The sequence below is a fragment of the Malus sylvestris genome, chromosome 8, assembly GCF_916048215.2.
Source record: "Malus sylvestris chromosome 8, drMalSylv7.2, whole genome shotgun sequence".
NCBI classification, from domain to species: Eukaryota; Viridiplantae; Streptophyta; class Magnoliopsida; order Rosales; family Rosaceae; genus Malus; species Malus sylvestris.
Window position 1 is genome coordinate 1,850,840 of NC_062267.1, and position 19,821 is coordinate 1,870,660.

General features: G+C 36.4%; 1 protein-coding gene across 4 annotated transcripts; it reads left to right on the forward strand.

The window, feature by feature from the left end:
- The first annotated feature begins 8,770 nt into the window (after positions 1-8,770).
- Positions 8,771-12,349, forward strand: LOC126633477 (cyclin-T1-3-like). 4 transcript variants are annotated; one of them, XM_050304089.1, is made up of 7 exons: positions 8,771-9,030; positions 9,331-9,681; positions 10,357-10,438; positions 10,595-10,729; positions 10,809-10,981; positions 11,105-11,256; positions 11,555-12,349. In XM_050304089.1, exons 2-7 carry the CDS (start codon positions 9,446-9,448, stop codon positions 12,046-12,048), a joined length of 1,272 nt encoding a protein of 423 aa, XP_050160046.1. In that variant the 5' UTR covers positions 8,771-9,030; positions 9,331-9,445; the 3' UTR covers positions 12,049-12,349. The 4 variants fall into 4 exon arrangements, with proteins under 4 accessions (XP_050160046.1, XP_050160047.1, XP_050160048.1 ...); XM_050304090.1 differs by having other exon boundaries at positions 9,437-9,681; XM_050304091.1 differs by having other exon boundaries at positions 9,440-9,681.
- The last annotated feature ends 7,472 nt before the right edge of the window (positions 12,350-19,821 follow it).

Here is a 19,821-nt window from a genome sequence, read left to right on the forward strand (position 1 = left end):
CCTTGAGATCATTGATGCCTGTGCGCCCAAATATGACATTGTATGCCGTTGGGCAGTCAACCACTAGGAAGTTAGTGGTAATGGTAGCCGTGTAAGGGCCTGTACCAATAGTAAAGGGTAAATGTATGCTCCCTAAGGGTTGCACGATATCACCGGAGAAGCTTATCAGAGGAGAAATCGAGCGATCGAGCAAGTGTTCAGCTACACTGAGTGCCCTGAAAGCTTCGGCAAACATGATATTAACCGAAGCCCCTGTGTCTACGAGGATTCGTCGAACATCAAAGTTGGCTATGTGAGCCTCCACGATCAATGGGTCGTTATAAGGGTAGATGATGCCTCTTTCTTCCTCAGGGTAGAAACATATCGGATCCCAGTTAGGCTTTTGATACTTCCCTCCCCTGATGTCTTCCACGTGAAACACTTGGTGACCAGGCCTCAGAATTCGTTCACTGTTTTTCATGGCCCTATTGGAAGATTCAGATATGGGTGTGCCGCCGCTTATGGAATATATGACATTCACCTGGCGTTGGTTACGGTTATCCCTTTGAGGGTGAAGGAGGAATTGATCAATTTTTCCTTCTCGTGCCAAAGCTTCAATACGATCACGGAGGATGATACATTTCTCGCTATCATGGCCGTTATGCTCATGGTAGCAACAAAACATGCCCGCGTTATTCGGGGGCGTGTAATCTGGGTGCCTCGGCTTTGGCTTTGGTATCAGGTGAGCTATGCTGGGGTAAATGGCCGCGCATGTGGCATTCAAGGGCGTGTATGTCTCATACCTTGGGGTAGGGGGTATCTTGACGTGGGTTTGACCCACTGCATTGACTGCCTGGGGGCGAGCGTTATTGTGGCGATACCCTTGGTTATCGGGATAGTGTCCCTTACTCTTTTTACTGAAAGGAGAGTGGTGAGGATGGAAATCCTTCCTCTTGCCTTGAAATTGATATGTCTGTTGATTCGGTGAAGCATTATGCAAGGCATGGGGAGGTGCCACTGCTGTTTGGAAAGTCGAGGTCTTCTCATTTAGGTGAGTCTGGCTTCCACCTCCCACTTGTTAATAAAGGATGGTTGTAGGGGGTTTCTCCTGATATGTCTTTGCCTCGGCGGAGGCATGGTTATAAGCCTGCGCCATCACCTCAGAGTAAGTCTTCCAAGTATTGGCATTGATCATGTATTTAAAGAAACAATCACGTAGGCCTGCCGTGAAGGCTTTGAGGGCAGTCTTGTCGTCTGCCTCGGCACACCGGGAGTATTCATGGCTGAAGCGGCCAGCATACATACGTAATGACTCGTCTGGCTTCTGGCGGATAGTGTACAAGTCATCTGCAGAGTGCAAGCGATCGGTTTGGAAAATGTGTTGGGAAACAAATAGTTTCCTCAATTCCTCAAATGAGTCTACCGTCTCAGGTGTAAGACGACAATACCAATTTAGAGCTCCACTAGAGAGGGTGGAGGGGAAGAGAAGACATCGCTCTTCGTCGGTGTGCATCCGGTATGCCATGGTGGACTCAAAGAGGTTAAGGTGCTCAATCGGGTCCTCTTTTCCAGTATAAAGTTGCAAGCCAAGCTTTTGCTTTGTCTTTGCTTGAAGGGGGGTGTTGAGGATCCTCCTTGTAAGAGGGCCAGGCCTGGGTTGGTTCCAGTCAGGTATTTCAGCCTGACGTTCAGCCTTCAACTTGTTTACTTCCTCAAGAAGTTGTAGGACAAGGGGGTCCTGAGCGGAGTTATGTGTCACTGGAGCTTTCTTTCGTAAATCTCCATCTCCTCTTGGAATTAGGAAGTTTTGATCAAGGGCATGTGATTTTTCCCTGGACTCGCTGTACTGGCTTCCAGGGTATGTCTGTCGGAACACCTCTGAGTCCCCTGTACCCTCATGTCTCTCTGGGACTTGTTGCTCCTTCCCCAAATTGGTGGCCGGCTTGGGCCGTGGCAGGGGACCGAGTCTCTCAGAAATCCTTGGGTCATTAATCTTTGAGCTTATATGGATGGAATTCTCTCGACGTTGCTTCAGGAAATCCCGACAATCGCGAAAGACGGCTTTCGATCCTTCTGCCCCTTCAGCAAAGAGGTGTCTCCCTCCACTTCTCATGGTTCGGGTCGAAGCAACTGGGTTAAGAGAAGCCTCATGTTGATTATCAAGTCGAGGGGTAATCTGTTCCCTATCAGGGATATCTATGTCGAATGCATGTGACCCTCCATGTTGGAGGGCACCCAGTTGATGGTTGACTTCCACGGGGGCAACAAGCTCGCGTGTCTGAGCTTGCCTAGCTTCGTGGAGTGTCTCGAAGAGCTTCTCATATTGCTCCTGGAGGACCTCATTCCTCATTGCTATCTTGTTGTTCTGAGCTTCCAACTCATCGACTTTAGCTTGAAGAAGAACTCGTTTTCCTTCCTTCTTTCGTTGTTTCGCACTATGTGCAAGGGGGGTGTCATTCTGTGTGCTGTGGCTTCCTTCGCTTCCCATGTTGGAGAGGGATGCCTGATCAAAAGAAAGTGTATGAATGATAGAAACCAGCTTGACACAGCTGAAGAGAGTAGGAATAAGTGTCGTTTCCCACAGACGGCGCCAAATGTTGATGCACAAAATCAGCGAAGACTTTGGTACAACAGAAAGTGTCAGGTTTTGTGACCTTCGCTTGGTTGCTTCGGTCACTAGTGAGGATAAGTACGTAAATAAATAGAGACAGAGAAGCAAACACAGGATGTACGTGGTTCACCCAGATTGGCTACGTCCACGGAGTAGAGGAATTCTTATTAGTAGTGAAGGGCTTACATAAGTACAAAGGATCAAGCTCTCAATTTAGTGAGTTCTTGTGAATGATTTAACACAAATGGCATTAGGCCATATTGTGGGGGAATGACCCCTATTTATAGAAAAACTTGTAGCTTTGTCACATTGACATGTGTCATGTTATGATTGGTTCTTGATGTCGACACGTGCTGCGCTCTGATTGGCTTCTAATCTTGACACGTGTCGAGTAGTGATTGGCCTCCTGGTCGGAGGGGAACTCTTCTGGGTCCTTGACAGTATAGCGTTGGCCGGTGCTCGGTAGTTTCGGGATTGGTCAAGTATGGTACAAACAAAGGCAATAAGTGATTTTTGTAAGGAAGTAATTCTATGAGCTTTAGTATTCTAGTTATAAGTTCATTAGGGTTTCTTAAATCCGTTAGTGGGTAGGATTCTAGAAGCATTGAGCATTACAATCACAACCTTATATAGAACTTCACATTGGTACGTGAATAAGGAGCAGTAGTGCATAGATAAGCATGAAATATATTAAAGCTTACAATATGATACCATGCAACACGTGCATGATGAAGATGATCGAACTTGCACATAACGAAGTGTATATCATTTTTTTTTGTCTATATCTTTTTTCTCATATGATAAGATTTGACAGGTTGTGTACTTTTTTTCTCCACATGGCAACACATCTCAAACACCATTAAGCTTATATATGGTGGTTTACTTAAGTATCTTAAATCCAACATTAAGTTCAACAATATTAATTAATAGGTAGTGGGAAAAGTGATGGCCATTACAAAATTCCATGTGTTACGACGTGTAAAGACAAATCAAAGTTTCATCATTTGGTTGGCAATCTTGTACGTTTTACTTTAATTTCCACTGCAAAATAAATTAGCACTAAATCTTTCTTTGTCAATTCACAAGCTATGCTATACTAAAGGCATCATACACTATAGGAACGTCATAATTAGGTCCACTTAAATTTTCATTACCATCATATAAAAAATTCCAGAGGCAAAGATGTTAGGAAATTAATCATACTCATATATATACCATCTCTTCCAATAAAGTTTTTTTTTTTATCTTAAAAATAAAATGGGACTCGTGACACTCCTCCAATAGCTTGATCATTCAATTTCTCATCAATCCATAAGAGAATAAGGTATCTCCTTTGTTTTTTGGTCTATGGAGGCTTCTATTATTTAGCATGCGTGTTCTAAAGATAACTTAATATAAAGTAGCATATAGTTACATTAAGGTGAAGTGATATGTGTATATATATGTATACATATATATATATATATATATATATATATATTTATGGGAAATATAAAATGAGAATCCAAGCCGTCCAAATCATGATTTGCTCCCAAATTGCATCACCTTTATTCCAAATTAAAGCGATTAAAATGTTTGCTTGAAGCATGCACCCCACAATTGAGAAATGAAAATATACGTGAACGATAAGCATCTTAAGTTCTTATGAATGGTTAATTAACTACTTCTCAAAGGCAGGCTAAGAACTGTGAAGATATGAAAAAATGTCCTACATCGAAAGTTTGCCTGAACAGTGTGTGTGGCTCCATAAATAAGATTAGGTTAAGAGTTGAAAACCCAGGTAAGAGTTAACACTTAACACTTCCCTAGCTAATACTATAAATAACAACAAATTATCAATACAAAAATAGAGCCTTCCCTTTCACTTTAATTTATTCATAAAGTAATTGTCAGTGGTGTGATCGTAATCTTTGTTCGAGACTTCGAGTGTGCTGACAAAGATCGATCTCAACTCATCTTATCTACCCCATCGGTTAGATCGGTGCATGTTATCTTTTTGGAGGAATCTGAACTGAAGTGTACGCACTTCACCTATTTTGTACAAGATATGATTTAAAACAATTGATCAAATATATGTCAATTTCCACGCTTGCAATCGCACTCTTGGAAGATATAATATAAGTCCACCACCATCCAAAAACTTATATATATTTGGTTAGTTAGGATTCACAGACACACATTATCAAAGTTAGGATTCACAGACACACATTATCAATACATATTTTGACACACATTTTATAGGTCTGCTTTGTAATGTATTTTAACGATCAAATCGTCTATCTTTATGCCTTACCTCAAAGATCATGTCTACTAAAAAATACACAAATTTGAAACCATGTCTATTGGATTAAGTTCAATGTTTCTTTGTAAAATCATATTCGTTCATTTTCTTTACAGCAAATATATGTCTTAATTAGTTTTGGATCCGAATTTTTTGCATGATCTGTGAATATTGTAGTAAAATATAGACGGTATTGATCCTTGATATACGTACATTACGGAATAGACCTTCAAAAAATGTGCATAAAAAACGTATGTCCCTGACCGAAACCATATATATGTAGAAATGATACATTACATATATAATATATTGAAGACAATGCTTTTTTTGCCAATATTTTGAAGACGATGCTTCACAAGTAGCAAAATGTAGTGGGTAAATCAAATATGAAGACGGCACATAATAAACATATAAGTTAGTAATGATTACTCGAGGCCACTAGGGCACTACTAGGTTGCAAAGTAATCTTTATAGACCCACATGAAAACAAATCTAGGATCTAAACGTGACACTTGAAAAGCATGCGCACACACATTATATATATTGTCCATTGAAGTCCAAGTTTTATAGTTGTTATTTGCTTTCTTTTGTTATTTTAATGGTACAATTAAGTATAGGCTAAATAGTCAAAATGGTCACTGAGATTTGCATAACTCATCACTTTGGTCCTTAACATTTCAAATCGATAAAAGTGGTCACTGAGATTATCCACCATCCATCATTTTGGTCATTCCGCTAAAAACTCCGTTAAGTGTCCCGGAGCTCTTGGCCGGAAGTTTGGGCAATTTTCAAAGCTTCGTAACTCAATCGTTTCTTAACCAAATTCGACCCATAATATATCAAAATGAAGATAGGAAAGTGTAGAATAAGATTATACCTATTTGGAAGTCCAATGGCTGCCGGAGATGCCCAGAAAATAGCCTCAAAGTTGACTAGTCCGAAGAAAAATTGGAAAACTCGCCGGAAACTGGGTAAACTTTAAATGTTCATAACTTCTTCAATACTCAACGAAATCAAGTGATTCAAAAACAAAAATTATAATTCTCGACAAGATGAAGATAATAGTACCTTTTTAGATGGCTAAATCTCCGTGGTTTGGCCGAAAAACGGCTCGGAAGTGGCTAACTTGAGACCAAGACAACTAATTTCGAGCCGTTTTCCAGCCAAACCACGATGATTTAGCCATCTAAAAAGGAACCATTCTCTTCGTCTCATCGAGAAGTATGATTTTCGTTCTTGAATCACTTGATTTCGTTGAGTATTGAAGAAGTTATGAACGTTTAAAGTTTACCAGTTTCCAGCGAGTTTTCCAGTTTTCACTCGGACCAGTCAACTTTGAGGCTATTTTCTGGATATCTCCAGCAGCCATTGGGCTTCCAAATAGGTATAATCTTATTCTACACTTTCCTATCTTCATTTTGATATATTATTATGGGTCGAATTTGGTTAAGAAATGATTGAGTTACGAAGCTTTGAAAATTGTCCAAACTTCCGGCAAGAACTCCAGGACACTTAATGGAGTTTTTAACGGAATGACCAAAATAATGGATGGTGGACAATCTCAGGGACCACTTTTATCGATTTGAAATGTTAGAGACCAAAGTGATGAGTTATGCAAATCTCAGAGATCATTTTGGCTATTTAGCCTTAAGTATATATTAGAAAAATGTCGAACACACACTTTCTTTCCTTTTACATATACATCGTTGTTTAACTTTGCCAATTGTTTATGATTCGTAGTTAAATCTAATCGCTAGACCTAAGGAGGGTATGAGAGGCTAAAAAATGAGTGCAAAGAACAACTCCCTAATATGATTATAGGCTTAATGAGTGTCGTTGCACTCCAAAAATGTATTACACACTATTTTTGAAGTGCTAATGTACCACCCTTATAAAATATAGGTAGGGACCAAATTTGTCACATCCCGGCCCGGGGTGGACCACTTCCCGGGCCCAATCCACCACCGTAGCACGATATTGTCCGCTTTGGGCCCCGACTACGCCCTCACGGTTTTGTTTTTGGGAACTCACACGAGAACTTCCTAGTGGGTCACCCATCATGGGAGTGCTCTCGCGCGCTACTCGCTTAACTTCGGAGTTGCGATGGAACCCGAAGCCAGTGAGCTCCCAAAAGGCCTCGTGCTAGGTAGGGATGGGAATATACATTTAAGGATCGCTCTCCTGAGCGATGTGGGATGTTACAAAATTGATGTGTTTGGTCAAGAGGATGAAAATTGATCGATTTCAAATTGAGAGACCAAAATGATGAGTTAATTAAGTCAATTTCAGAAACTATTTGAGAGATAAAAACTCTATAATATATGCATATTTTTTCTGACTATCATCACTTCAATTCTTCTAGCATTGCACTCCCAAGGATTATAAGTTTGAAATCATTTTCCCTTTATTATTAGGTGCACTTTTTAAAAGACGAAACGATAGTTGTTGACTTATTAGGTGCACTTCGTTTGTCTTATAATTAAAGAATTATCGCCCAATCATATACAAAGCTTGAATCGTATCCATCCATTAAAAACAGTTACATTTGATATCAACCTGTTTGGTACAAACCAAAACTTCAAATCCTAATTCAAAACTTTTCATATATTAGTGGAGGTGGGTGGTAGTAATGAGTGTGCAATGGTTGTGAGGTGACATATAACAACATAAAATGACACAACATAAAATGACATTGTCACATTGATAATAATTCAGTCGGTGGTGATTACTAAATTGATTTTCGTTACGTTATGTAGGATTATTAATTTACTTTTGTTATTAACACATGTATTAACTTATTAAAATTATAGCGAAAATTTATACAAGCAATATATTATAAGTTTTCAATATTGTGTTATCCGCCATTATTATAACATGAATTTTTTAAAATCATACTACATCGTAATTGTCACACTAAAAAGTTTCTCAGTGTTGTGTTTTCAGTTCACATATTCACATATAAGAAATGCTATCAACCTTTGCATTAACTTTTGTATCTTGGACATTTTTACTTCTTCACATAATACATGTCATTCTTTTATACAAAAAACCAAGACATTTAATGCCTCTCAAGTTATTTTATTTTTATTTTTTAACATTAATTCATAACCAAAGGCATTAAAGGTCTTTTAAAAAAAATGACACATGTGATTTGTAAAAGTGAAAAAATCCAAGACAAATGCTAAGGATGCTCTCTAAAAAATAGAAATCTTCACGAACTCTCTGACACTTGAATTTTACGTCAATTCTCATACCAACATTATGAAATATTATGTCAAAAACTTGAAATCGCAGAGAATCTATGGAGAACTCTACTTTTGAAACAGTCCCTTAGGATTTCTTAAATTCAAAATACCAAGGTTAGCACTCCCCTCCACATAAGTTTTAATCTAGAGGCCCAGGACCCAGAAAAGTTGAGGCCCAATAGCAAGTGCTTCGTTGAGGCCTGAGCCCAGTTTTTGTCAAGCGACATGTCGTATCAAGAAGATGTTGGATACCAAACCAAGACACAACCGAACGGACTAAGATTCTCTCATCTTCTCTTTTTATCCCCTTCCATCCCCTCCTTTCACATTCTTTATTTTGTCTTTCTATTTCTATAAAAAATTAATATAAAATGTTGACGTGGTTTACTTATGATCGTTTAAATGAGGAAAGAGTATTTTATCTTTCTCTTTCTATAAAAAATTAATATAAAATATTGACGTGGCTTAACCGTGACTGTTCACATGATTGAAGAAAGAAACGGAGAGAAAAAAAAGAGAGAGGAGATCATCCTTCTCCCAATCGAACACCTTGACTTCCCAAGACCCAAGTCCGCGGATGGTTCAAACCACGTGCCAGTTAAGCGCGTGGATGGACGCGTGATGCGTGCTTTCGAAGGAAGCAAGTCAACGCAGACCGAATTAGTTAACGGTAGCGGACTTAACAATTCTAGGGTTTCCGATTTCCTCCTTTGGTAACGCACGCCGACGCTGCAGTGAGCTGTCCGCCGTCGTCTCAATCTTCCCTTTTTTCGCCGTCAGTGTTTCCTCGTTTTCATCAAACCCCTGGGAAACGTAGGAACCTCCTACTGCGAGAGGTACGAGATTGCCTGTTTATCTAGTCTGGTCTCTCGAAGTTTTCCGTTCGGCTGCGAAGTTTCGAATCCTCGTCTTCGGTTAGTGTTTGATCTTTCAAATTTTCTTTTTTCTTTTTTTAATTTGCATTGTTTCTGGATACTGTTTTTCCTGTAAAGGTATAATCTTTACTGTGATTTAATCACTATTTTGGCTTGAAAATCTTCAATTTTAAATCTTTTGTTTTTGGGTGAAACTGCAAATTGAAATTATAACTGGGTTTTGGTTTGAATTTTTGTGCTTAATTGAAAAAATAATTGTAATTAATTTTTAAAATTTTGTAGTTAATTATAGTTAGGTGGAGATTGCTTAAGTAAATGTTCACCTGGCTTGTTTTATAGGTTGATTAATCTTTGAGATTGAGATGCTAAAAACCAATGTTGGTTCATCCGTGTCGTGTTGCGAGTTTAATTTTGGTGTGCTGTGGCGTTATGAATTTATGATTAGAAGGTGACAATGGCTAGAGGGGTGCCCGGGAATCCTGCTGAACCAGGGGTTGCGGAAACTTCAACTAGCATCTGCATCCCGGAACCAGAGGAACCCCTGTGCTCTATGCGTAAGTGGTATTTTACGAGAGAGGAGATAGAAGATCATTCTCCATCTCGGAGGGATGGAATCAGCCTGAAGAAAGAGTCACAGTTGCGGAATTCATATTGCTCGTTTCTTCAAGCGATTGGGATGAAGCTTAAAGTGTAAGTTCAGTTGATTTGTGTATTGATAGTATCTTATGGTTGTCTTACTATACGGCATGTTTTAACTTGTTGAATCCTATAGAATAGTCTTCTGTTCTCTGCATCTCTTTTCGGTTTTTGTACTTGCTATATCTTAGATAACTCTACAAACTATGCTGTATTCTCTCTTAGCTTGAACATTGTTTTTGCTTACGTGCCTATCGGCCTCAAATAACAAGAAAATAAACTTCCGTAATGTTGAAGGCATGTTCTTTCTATGTCACGTTAATTAATCTTGCTATATATTGAGCTAACTATGAAGTTCTCTATTTGCTTATTGTCTTGAGATAAGTCGGGTCCCTTAAGACTGTTAAGTTCTTCTTCTGTGTCCCATTATCTTCAGCATTATCCAAACTTTTTAATGTTGCCATAATTGATTGGTTCAAACCTTCGACCTTTTTAGCCATCGTTAAGAAGATATAGATATTTTCTTCTACTCAATACTTTTGTATTTCATGAGGTTCCACCAAGATCCCTCAAATGCGATTAATAAATTACTTTTTGGGGGGGGGGAAGATTTTTGCTTTCTATCATCTCCCTTTTCTGTTCGTATCCTGCATCTTATTAATCATTTATTGCAATTCCGCAGAAGATAATAATCAATAGTAAAAGTGATTACTACTACGTCTCATTCAGGTCTCAGACGACAATAGCATGTGCAATGGTGTTGTGCCACCGGTTTTACATGCGTCAATCTCATGCTAAGAATGATTGGCAGGTAATTCAAGTTTAATTGGCCCTCTAGCCAGGCTAGGGTTCTAATTAGTTTTGGATTTAGTTACTATTCTTGTCTATTGATTTGCCTTGCTAAAGATTTTCTGTTTTATGTTATTTGGACCTTCTGTTTAACAATATGGTTGTATACATTTCACAGACAATTGCAACTTCAAGCTTCTTTCTTGCTTGTAAAGTACGAGAAACGCCACGCTTTTTGAAGGATGTTGTTGTTGTGGCATTTGAGATGGTGCACAGTTTAGATTCTTCTGCCTTAGAAAGTATCAAACAAAGAGTATGTAGACACACCCCTTTTACGGCATTATACATATCCTTGTAATGATGGTTGCTTATCTTCAACCTTCTGCATTTAGGAAGTTTTCAATAAGCAAAAGGAATTGATTGTGGTTGGGGAGAGACTTGTTCTGGCAACAATTGGTTTTGATCTTGACATTCAGCTTGCATACACGTCACTCGTTGCAGCTTTAAAGAGTTTAAATATTCTCCCCGACCTTGCTCAGGTGGCATTGAATTTTGTTAATGACTGGTGAGCATTGTTTAATTCCTTATAGGAGCTCTGTGTGTGTGTTTTTGTGCTGAAGCATAATTGGATATTACGTTTGTTGTTTTCATAATTGGTCCTTTATATGAATGTATCATGTATGTGCAGCCTTCGTACATCACTGTGCTTGCAGTACAAGCCCCATTATATTGCAGCTGGTTCAGTGGCTCTTGCTGCCAAAGTTCAAAAAGTGAAACTACCAACACAACAGGGAAAAGTTTGGTGGCTGGAGTTCGATGTTTCACCAAAGCAATTAAATGGTGCGTTACAAGTCCTTACTTGGTTTTTATCCTTCTATTATATGGATTCATGAATCATGATCTTTGACGTGTGTATTATATTCATTTGGTGATATCCTCACGTAGTATGCTTTGCATATGGTTCATATTTTGATTAATGCGTTTTATTATATTTCCTCAACAATTACACATGGTTGTTGGATATAGTGTTAGATTTCCCTCTCTCTCGGTACCTCCATTCTATTCATACATCAGGACTTGGAATCGTATATGTTTTCCTTTGTTGGAAAATGTCTATAACTTATATGCACTTTCTCAGAGGTCATTCAGCGGATGATGGGGCCAGGCGGAAAAAAAGCTCTAGCGCCCGAGAATGGAAGAGTCGTTGCATCTGAAACACTGCCTAGAAAGCCAAGTGGTATTGACGAGGGTGGTGGGGACGAGATTAAACCAACAAAAGAAGAATTGGATGGTCTGAACTCAAAATGCAAGATTGCTTCTATATCTGAAACACTGCCTGGAAAGCCAAGTGGTATTGACGAGGGTAGTGGGGCCGAGATTAAACCAATTAAAGTGGAATTGGATGATCAGAACTCAAAATGCAGGACTGTTTCTGCTCAGACCAACGGTAGTAAGATTGATGTTGATCGGATTAGAGATGCTATAAAGAGGAGAAGGCGCGATAAAGTTGTAAATAAGAAGTCAGTTCATGCCATAGATGATGAGATAGATCCTGAAGCCTGGATAGAAAGTGAGCTTGAAAATGGAGTAGAGCTACAAAATGCATCCGCAACGAAGAAACAAAGGTTGTGAGTTTTTTCATGCCGTTACAGGCATCTTCCTTTGTGTATTAGAGTGTGATTCTTCGGTTAGAAACTCGATTCTTCTAATTCTGTAAGTAATTTTTTTTTTTGTCGAAAAATTGTGTATGTATTTAAGTAGAGAGTTATTCTAGTAATTAAAATCTTGCAGTATACATCTAAATACGGCAAAATTTCTGCCTCATCTGATGTATGAAATTCAGGTACATTGTCTGTCTGATGCTGTAATAATACAGTGGATCCTCTCTCTTGTAAATAACAAAAATAAATAAATGGGACGGATTTATCCAGAAGTTGGGCTTCAAAGGTTTGCTAATTATTGGGCCTTCTGCGAGAGAAAATAAAAGGCCGATCGGTCTTTTAAAGTTCGGGCCCATTTTAGTTTTGAAACAAGTGTAAAGTGCCTATTTTATCTAATTTTACGTCAACTCAAGTCATTTGACATACTTTAGAATGTAATATCGTCATTTTTTCACCTATAAACCCTAAACATTTCATATAAGTTGCAAATCTAACGTCTAATCTATCCTCCAAAGTTAACTCCATACACTATTTCTTTGTGGAAATTTATCCATATACCCTCTAATGTGTATCACATGCAAGTAACGTGACTTAAATTGGTAGAAAATTGAATATGGTAGCTTTGAATCTAATATTAGGGATGTAATTGGTAGATTTTTATAATTCAATAACTAATTTTTCCAAAAAATTGCTTTAGGGACTTATTTTTCACTACAGTGATAATTCAAATATTAAATTGACAGTTCATCATAAATAACACCAAGTCATTTCTCTTCAATTCATACTTTTTTTTTTTAACTTTTTTGAATTAGAGTTCCTACTTATTTTTTAGGATGCTTAAAAAAATGGTTACTCTTATCACATATTTCCTACAAAATCTGTACCATCTTTCAAATAGAGGTAGGATCCACTTGTGTTGGTGGGTCTTACATCTATTAGAGATGTTGTACAAATGTGGTATATAAAATGGAAGAGGACATCCTAGGAATCCCCATATCATATTCATTCATCGTACATTGTGCTGTCAGTTTTTGTCAGGTACTATTTGTGTTTAATTTTAAATAAATTAAAAAGTCAAATGATTTCTAACCACACAATGTACGATAAATGACTAAAATGTGAGAATCTTTAGGATCTCCACAATTTGGATCCGAATGGGATCCAAATCCATATAAAATGTAGTAGGTGTATCATTACTCATATATATATATATATATAACAATATTATCTACACTAAGATGAGGGGGTAGACTTAGTCTCACAATGGGTCAACAATAATATGGTTCAAATTTGCGTTTGACGAGAATCGAACCTAAGCCCTCTCACTTAAAAGAGGCTACGATTAGACCGTGGTACTAAATGTCGTATCATTACTCATACTTAAAATGCAAAAGGCCAACATAACTATCTATGTGACAATCAAATGGGAGATATTTTTTAGTGTGCCTGAAAAACGGGTACATACGCCATGTCATTATATAAGTAGATGGACACTTAAAAAAAACTTCTTTCCATTTGTGTAATAAAATATGGCGTACCGCCTTCGCATTTCAAATACATTGAAAAATCTCTTATAAACTGAACAAAGTGAGCTCATTCTATCATCACGAATAATTGAATGATAGATCTTTTATTTGATGAATAAATGATTATTGTATTTTTTTTCTTATGCACAAGTTTATTTATATATCTTAATTCTTCATTAATAATTATGGGTGTAATCACTTCATGTTTACTTTCTCTTTTGCAGATGTCAATGTTCATTCGTACATATGTGGACATATTTTTCTTGATTTCTTTGAAGCCTTTGAATAAAGCATGGGCACTGATCACTTGGCATGTTCTTATATGGGAATTGAATATAGCCATTGAAAGAACATGTTGGTGAGTACCAAATTAATTAAGTTAAAACCATTTGGAACGTCATTAGGTATAGTGGATGCAAAAGGGGCCAAAGTCATAAGAGATTCGTTCATGATAGATTGGTTGTATCGAGCTTAAATCAAGTGAGTGAGAGATTCATCATCAATTTTTTTAATGTCAAATTAAACATGCTTGAAGTTTTCAAATTAACAGAGAATACCTCACCTTTAACGATAAAGGTGTCAAATCAACTCATTGGTTACTTCCATTAAGATTCATTTAGTTTGATTTCACCTTACACCATCATTACAATTACCAATATCACCTCTAAATTACGGTGATATCAAATTAAACAAGTTTTAACAGATACCCATTAACAATCCAATAGACTAATTTACCACCTCTACTTAACGGTCGGTAGCAAAAATCACCTTCAATTACAGAGATGTGTGGCTGAAAACCAAAATATAGCTAGCTAGGAAGATGAGGACTCGCATAGATTAATAACGAAATATTATTTAGGGTTCAGTGGGCATAGAAAGCAAATGACAAAAAATTAAAATAAAAGTGATGGCCCCTTAGTGTTGGATTTCATGGCCTTAAGTTTTGACAAGCATATATTCTTCTGTTCCAGTTATTTGTCATCTTCTCAAGACACACCTTTAAATCCTGCAACTTTAGACCCTCCTTTTTAGGGTTTTTGCCATATATTTTCTTGAAAAGTTCATTTTATAATCGAGTGGAAAAGCATCACCAAATAATGATCATGGTAAACAATTGGAGGAAATTAAAGAGGGCGAAAAATTATCTAATTATTACAACTTCTTAATTAATCTCTAGCTTGCTATAAAGTGTCTAAACATGCAAATGTTGTATATTATATGTGTCAAAATACTTGTCAATTGTTCCACAGTTTCCTCGTAGCGAGATACAGTGCGTTTTATGGGGATGTAGCTTCGATTCGTGGTGGTGCAGTTAATGTTTAGTGTTAGTTTAAAGTTTTAATATTGCGAATTGTATAAACTTGGTTTTGAATTATACTGTGTTTGTTATTACCATTCATATCTTGTAGACGTCTTTGATGTATAGTTAAATTTTATCTAATGAACATTTCCTATATATAAAAGTGAAAATAAAGTATCATCATCATGTATCTTATTCTTTTATGAAGGGAAAAGGAAAAAAAAAACTTTTTCATGAACTTTATTTATGTGTGTGTGCGCGCGCGCGTGTATTTGATGTTTACCTTCACGTCAAGAGAGACTTTATTTCCCAATCCAATGTGTTCTTGTTTGGAGCTACTAAAGTTCTTTTAGCATCTTTCAAGTTCTGTATATAATTTAATTTTAAGAAAAACTAACGAAAAATCCAAAAAAACTTCTCTTTTAATGAAAAATTATTTTTAAAGGTATAATGAATAGTACCAGAGAAATGCATAAATGTGGTTTTTCGTTAAAAGTGAACAATAGCGGAAGTGTTTTGTTAAAACTCCCTTAATTTTACTACAGTTACATACGACCTTAGAATCTCTTCACAGCTAGTAAACCACACTAAGAAAATTCTTGAAAAGTTTGCTTATCAAACCCTTTTGGGTTTCTCAGTAATTTCAATAATTATAAATAGGTTTAGTTTCTTTGACAAAAAATATATACACACACATATATATAGGTCTAGTTTAATGTAGAGAATCAAATCAAATCTCACCCAAAACCCTCTATGCCTTCTCTGTAACTTATCTCATTTGTTGACATTGGGCCATTTATTTAAACTTCACTTAACAACGTTAACTTTTTAACTTATCACTTCAATAAAAAATAAAAAAACTCAAGATAAATTAAGTCAAAATAACACGTGTTACTCAATAGGACATAAAGAGGTCATTAAAGATTTTGAGTACAAAAGATTTGAACTGTTTAGTGAAACGCGAGGCTGACGTACGGCTACGATGACTAGTGATTGGGATTGAATTAAGAAGGTTCTAATATTCGTTCCACTAAGCATTGAACAATACAGTGAAACTAATTAAACACACAGTGTTATGTGTACGTGCGGATTATACTAAAGTAATTAGACAAAAAAATATTGATATATTTGGAAAAGTTTACGATAAAGTAGCTAGGGTTATATTATAAGGCAACATGGTAAGTGCCACAGACCTAGTGAGTGTGTGACCCTGGCGTTGACGAGCAAGGACTCCAAAAAGACCTGTTATCTCTACTTAGTTTAATTAATGATGGTGATGGACCCTAACCCTAAAGTTATTAATCATAACAACTTTGCTTCTTTTTTGTGTGTAGGTTATGGGACATTTTGTTTGGAGATAATTTGGATTAAATAATGCTTCGACGAAGGGTCTACGTAGATAGAGCATCCAGTTTTTTGGTATGCTTACTTGGAAATTATATTTGAAGATACAAAAGCGTATTGGGGGAAGTTCGAGTTCGAGATTTCAGATGCAAGGGCTAATGCTCTTAATCAATTGGTCTACAAATCTCTTGCGATGTGAATTATATCTATGGATGAGATACAATGGATTTGAATGACTGTATAAGAAGGAGTGACTTGTTATCATTTCAAATTGAAGTCCACATCCTTACCCACTGAGGAAGTTTGTTTCCCTCAGTTCTTTTTCAGATGAGATTATAATTAACTTCACTCCTTTGCACATGCATTAAAGAAAGTAGAGAAGAGACCTTTCAACCGAAGCTAAGTTCAATAGTTTGGTTAATTTGTTTTACTAGAGCTCGTGGCGGTGGCTTTTATTTTCCCATATGTGCATTATCTTCCTCAAGCTGGAGAATGATTCCTAGGGTTGATGAGAAAATGATTACCAAAATTATTAAATTTCTGAATATTTATAAAACAATATGTATGTGCATATATTTTAGAGAGAAACTTTCATGAAGGGAGAACACCACTATGAGCTCGTTTGGATGTGCTTTTAAAATGAATAAAAGCGCTTTTAGAAAAAATATTTTTGGATTTCAAAAGCACTTTAAGTGTTTTCTGCAAGAAACACCAGTTATGTGCTTCTTCCAGGAAGCACTTTAAGTGCTTTTCCAAGATTTACTTGCATCTTTACTATTGATTAATTCTAAAAATATTTTCATCAAAAGTGCTTTCAGTCATTTCAAAAACATATCCAAATGAGCTCTGTAGTAGTAGGGGTGTGCTATCCACACACCCCTTTTTACTTCTCACACACCCTTTGTTAATTTATGTCTGTTGATCTTCTTCAATTCATTCGATCCGATGGCCGAAAATTAGAAAGGTGTGTGAGAAGTAAAAAATGGTATGTGGATATCACACCCCAAGTAGTATATTTCAAATTCAAACTAATCACATATTATTATGTGTTTTAACTTTCACACATAAAGCATGATTAGTTTGAGATACTACTATACTACCACCGCGACATTATGTTTTCATACCAAATTGTATGACATGTATATATCCTATGGCACAAAAAATATGAAATGTTGATTAGTTGGATTCTTATTTGAATGCACGATTGAAAGATTGAAAGATTGAAAGATTAACAAGTACTACCTAATAAGACCAGAGCAAGTTTGAATCAATTTTTTTTTTAATTGTGTTTATTATAGTTATTTGGATGAAAATAGTAATTGATGTATATAATGTATGCAACCATTAGTTGCACATTCATAAGGCCCGAATATTTTTTTTTTTTCAAAGGAAAAGAATTATTAAGATGTACGAATCTTTGAAGAACCATGAAAGTGAAAATAATAATTGAAATTTCTATTGTAAACCAGATGCAGAAGCAGCTTTAGCTAAATGAATCTTGGAAGATAGTGAGAGTAGGAAATTAGTTGAAAAAAAAGGTGACAAGCAAGTAAAAGAAAGAGGGAAAAGAAAAAGCTCATGATAAAGAAGAAAAGCTTTAAAGAAGAAATAAATAGTTGGAACTTTGAAGAAATAAATAAATTGAATTAGTGTAGTTTGTGAGATGGGTGGGCATGCATGCTTGCTGGAAGGCTAGCCAAAAGGCGAAAGAGCAGGCTAAAAGAAAAGTTAAGCTCGCCCATGCTCTCTGATCTCACATTCCCCTTTTTCGTCTGATGTGAACTTTGTGGGGCTGAGAATTATAATATAGCCCCTTCTTTTGATGGAGAATGACAACTTAAACATACTTTAATTGTTCTTTAATTCTTCAGCTAAATGTCTTTGTCAGCAGCTCAAACAAATATTTGATGGAGAATATAATCCATGTCCACAAGTATATATAGTTAATATTTCGATCCCACCCTTATTAGGGTTAATTAGCGAGGCTAATCTAGTTCAACCCTAGCTCCCATTGCAGTACTAGCTCGACCAGAAATAACAAGTAGCTGCTAGCTTTATTTCTTCCCATTGAACATAAATGCACTTGCAGATAGTAGTGACACATGGAGTAGGATTCTCTCCCCTCCATATTACCTCCCCTTCCCTCCCCTTCACTCCGCTTTGTCTTTCTCTTTCTATAAAGAAACAAATAAAAGATGTTGACGTGGTTTAATTGTGAGTGTTCAAATAAGATAGGACGGGAGAGAAAATGGGAGAAGAGAATCCGGATCCGTAACACACACACACACACATATCTTAAATATCGCATCTATTCAGACTTACATGTACAGAGGCAGCCTCAAATTTATTGTTATTTTTGAAAAATAGCAGACAGTTAGTTATGTACATCAAATATTTATATTTTGTCTGGCAAGAGTTTTTTGGGTTAGAGAAATTGTTTGCCACTAGCAGCTAGGAGGTATATGATTGAACAATTAATTAGGTTACACTTTTTTTTTATCCTGATCTATTTCAACCATCATAAACAAGTATTTTGAACATATATATTTTGACAGTATTCTACTCTTGAATAAGAAGTGAATTGCCTGCCCCTGCCTCCCTCATATTTGCTTTGTCTACCTCAAGATCTGGGCCGGAGAATGGCGAAAATACTAGATATATAATTGACAATATCAGCTGTACTCGTACATGAAGATAAAAAATTAATATTTATTCAATTTGGCGTCTACCAGTTAATTTGTGCCATTTGTGTACAATATCGCTCTTCACATTAATTACAAGCTTCTGTTGTTATATATATATGAAGTTATATACATATAGATAATCACGAAAAAGATCCACAGATTGAAAGTAAAAATGCAGATTGTTCAGTTCGTGAAGAAGTCGATCATGCAGAAGAAAAGTTTGAATTAGAAAGGTCTTAGATATCCTAATTAAATATCAATCTTCTATATAGATATCTTCACACGAATCTTTGATTTGTAACTGATGTGATCAATCGTCAATGTTCGTCTAATCTACTCAGCTTCCAATCCATATGCATCACAAAGTTGCTTTAAAAACCTAAGAACAAAGGCTATAAAGTAGAGACCAATCGTATGACCAAAACATAGAAGCAACTGTACTGTCGTTGAACCTACACATGAATGGAAATCTCTTTTTGGGACAAGCCATTCCTAAGTACGTACACATCTCACTAACCCTAAACTATACCCGGTATGCTATTGATCTACTCAGTCGGACCTTCTTGTTTTACCTTCTTTACTATTCTTCTCATTTTCAATGTTACACAATGATTGGAACTATTACTTTCTATTGGACCCTTTATTAAACATTAACTTTGCAAAAAAAAATTAGAAATTGTTTGACCGTTCTGTCGAAATTTGAAAGTTTAATTGAATAACATGGTTTGTGTGTTATTGGATAAGCGTTAGATGACTAAACAATTTCATATTTAATTTAGCAGAGTTGGTCTTTACAAGGTGACCTTGAAACTATATGGTTCGTATCATTGTGCAATATTGTATAATTATAAAAAGAGACGAGAATGTTCAATTAAAAAAGTTGCTACAAT